This window comes from Budorcas taxicolor, chromosome 16 (genome assembly GCF_023091745.1).
Source record: "Budorcas taxicolor isolate Tak-1 chromosome 16, Takin1.1, whole genome shotgun sequence".
NCBI lineage: Eukaryota > Metazoa > Chordata > Mammalia > Artiodactyla > Bovidae > Budorcas > Budorcas taxicolor.
Window position 1 is genome coordinate 33,435,383 of NC_068925.1, and position 2,322 is coordinate 33,437,704.

At 51.6% G+C, this 2,322-nt stretch overlaps 1 protein-coding gene across 1 annotated transcript; it reads left to right on the forward strand.

Moving 5' to 3' along the window:
- Positions 1–1,181: 1,181 nt before the first annotated feature.
- LOC128061246 (uncharacterized) lies at positions 1,182–1,578 on the forward strand. The gene is given in 2 exon segments (XM_052653542.1): positions 1,182–1,529; positions 1,531–1,578. Coding segments are annotated over 2 exon segments (396 nt in total).
- The last annotated feature ends 744 nt before the right edge of the window (positions 1,579–2,322 follow it).

The window sequence follows — 2,322 nt, forward strand, 5'->3', positions numbered from 1 at the left end:
ATCATAGCTCCTTAGTTTACAAGTTATGTTATCTCAGGTAAATGATTTTACCTCTACAAGCTTTAGTTTTCTCAATCAGCAAAGTGGGAATTCTTCATTTGGGAACCACTTTGAATTGTTGTGAGGATTGTATAAATAATTGACTTATTGAACACTTAACATGTGCCTAGTGCTTTAGGTATTTTATCTCATTTAATTCTCACAACAACTCCCAGAGAGGTAGGATTGTTATCATGTCAGTTTTACAAATGAATAAACTGCAGCACTGAGGTTAAGTAACATGCCCAAAGTTAAAGCTAGTAACTGTGAGAGCCAGAATTCAAACTCAAGCAGACTCACTCCTAAGCCTGCTCATTTGTCAGTGGGCTACAAAACAAACCGGGAAAATTATGCAAAATATTATTAGAGTGCTTAGCACATATAAGCATGATACATGGTAGCCATTATTTTAGCTTTTCCTTACTTGAATTTAACGAAATTAACAAGTGCAAAAATGTATACAAAGAAGCAGGAAAAAATGTTTTCTTTTTTGTATTCGTGTTTTTCAAAAACTCCTTAAAAATCTTACATGTGCCATCAGAAAAAATTACTGGGGAAAAAGAAAAAAAAAAATCAGTGATAATCCTACAAGGAAAGAGATGTTTAGGTAAGGCCAGATGAAGAAAATCAGGTTTTGAGAGTTTTCCAGAAACTCTGGTTCTCTGCTGGCTGAAAAATATAGCACACTTGAAACCCGTCCACAAACTATTAGAAGCCTCCAGGGCAATAGGTGCGTGGGACTGATTTCTAAGAGATCAGTGAAGGCTGTGCAGCGGCAAATGTGGCTCTGGACCTCAGGAACCTCCTAGGGCCCTCCTGGCCTGTTTGAGGCCCTGCCTGAAGATCACTCCACAGCAAACTCGGCCGGCTTATTGGTGGGTGGAGAAACCATGTGGGACTCTGGATCCTGGGATAGGGTTCGTGCTGGGTACCCTGAGAGCACGCCTCAACGGGGCATTGTGCGGTCAGCGTTCGGGTCCCCTTGGTAACGTCTACTGGAGAAGGCCGTTGGGCGCACCCGGGAAGGGGCAGAAAGGACTCGAGCGGCCCTGTCGCGTCCTAAGGCTGCTGTCTAGCCGCCCGGCTCCATCTCAGACCGTGGCCCCAGTCCGACGCGCTCGCAGGAGAGGCCCGGGCCCGGCATGGCGGACGCGCGGCCCAGCTGCACCCGGCGCGGCGGTGTGCGGCACGGGCTGCTGAAGAGGGTGGCGCCCCTCAAGCGGGACGGCCCGCGGCGCACCGAGCCCGAGGCGGCGGGGCGGCGCGCGGCCGGCGACGGCGGCTCCTGCTCTGGCTGCTGGTGCTGGCGGCGGCTCTTCCGGCGGGATGCGGGCAGCGGCCCGCGCAGGAAGAAGGCGCGGTACGAAGCGAAGCCCGGGCCCGCGGCCCAGGAGCGCGGCCGCTGGGGCCCCGCGAGCCTGCGGAAGCTGCTGCAGAGGCTGGTGGCGTGGAGGCGGCACTACCTGCGGGCGAAGGTAGTGGTGCTAGAGGCTGGAGATCCCGCTGCTGGGGCTGGACCGCGCGCAGGCCCGCGACTAGGCCGCGGCCGCCTGGAACCCTGCCCCGCCGCCTGCATCCAGAGCTTTCATTTTGTTTAGTAAAGGCAAGATATGAAGATAAACCCTGCTCCGTTTGAATGAAAGACGGGTGGCTTTTTTTTTTGGCGGGGATGGTGGGAGGCCATGCATTTGAAACCAAGGTTTTAGTGATGTGAACCGGCTTTATTCTCCTTCTCTGGGGACTGGGGCCTTGATAAAGTAACGGATCAGGAGGTGGTCGCCGCGGAGGCCCCGGGATCCCTCTGGTCCCAGCATATTTTCTGGCGGTTGCTACCAGGCAAAGAAGAGCTGGGAAAGGAAGCGGGGGCTCATCTTTCCCTGAACACCCCAGAAGAAGGTGGGAGGGGCAGTGGTCTTCAACTGGAGGCAGGCCCTCTGGGATTAAAACATTTTTGTTTTTCTTTTAAAGAGGGATGTTCGAAGTCTTCACCTTACACTACCAAGAGCAAATCCTGCTTTGCTTTTTCGTTTACAGGCGTTTATGAACCCGTGTAAACCAACATTAGGGCCAAGGCCTGAGGGCTAATGCGGGAGTTTGAAAACGTGTGCTGGAGATCAAAGTGCAAAGGGATAGGAGTTCGGGAGATTTCTGAATGTGTCTTTAACTTCTTCCTCTTCCTCGTCAATAAAAAGTTGCTAATGATACTCTGTATCTCCAGGCCTGCGAGGATAATAGTAAAATATTAAAAGTGAAAGTGCACGAAGTACACTAAAAGAGCTGTAT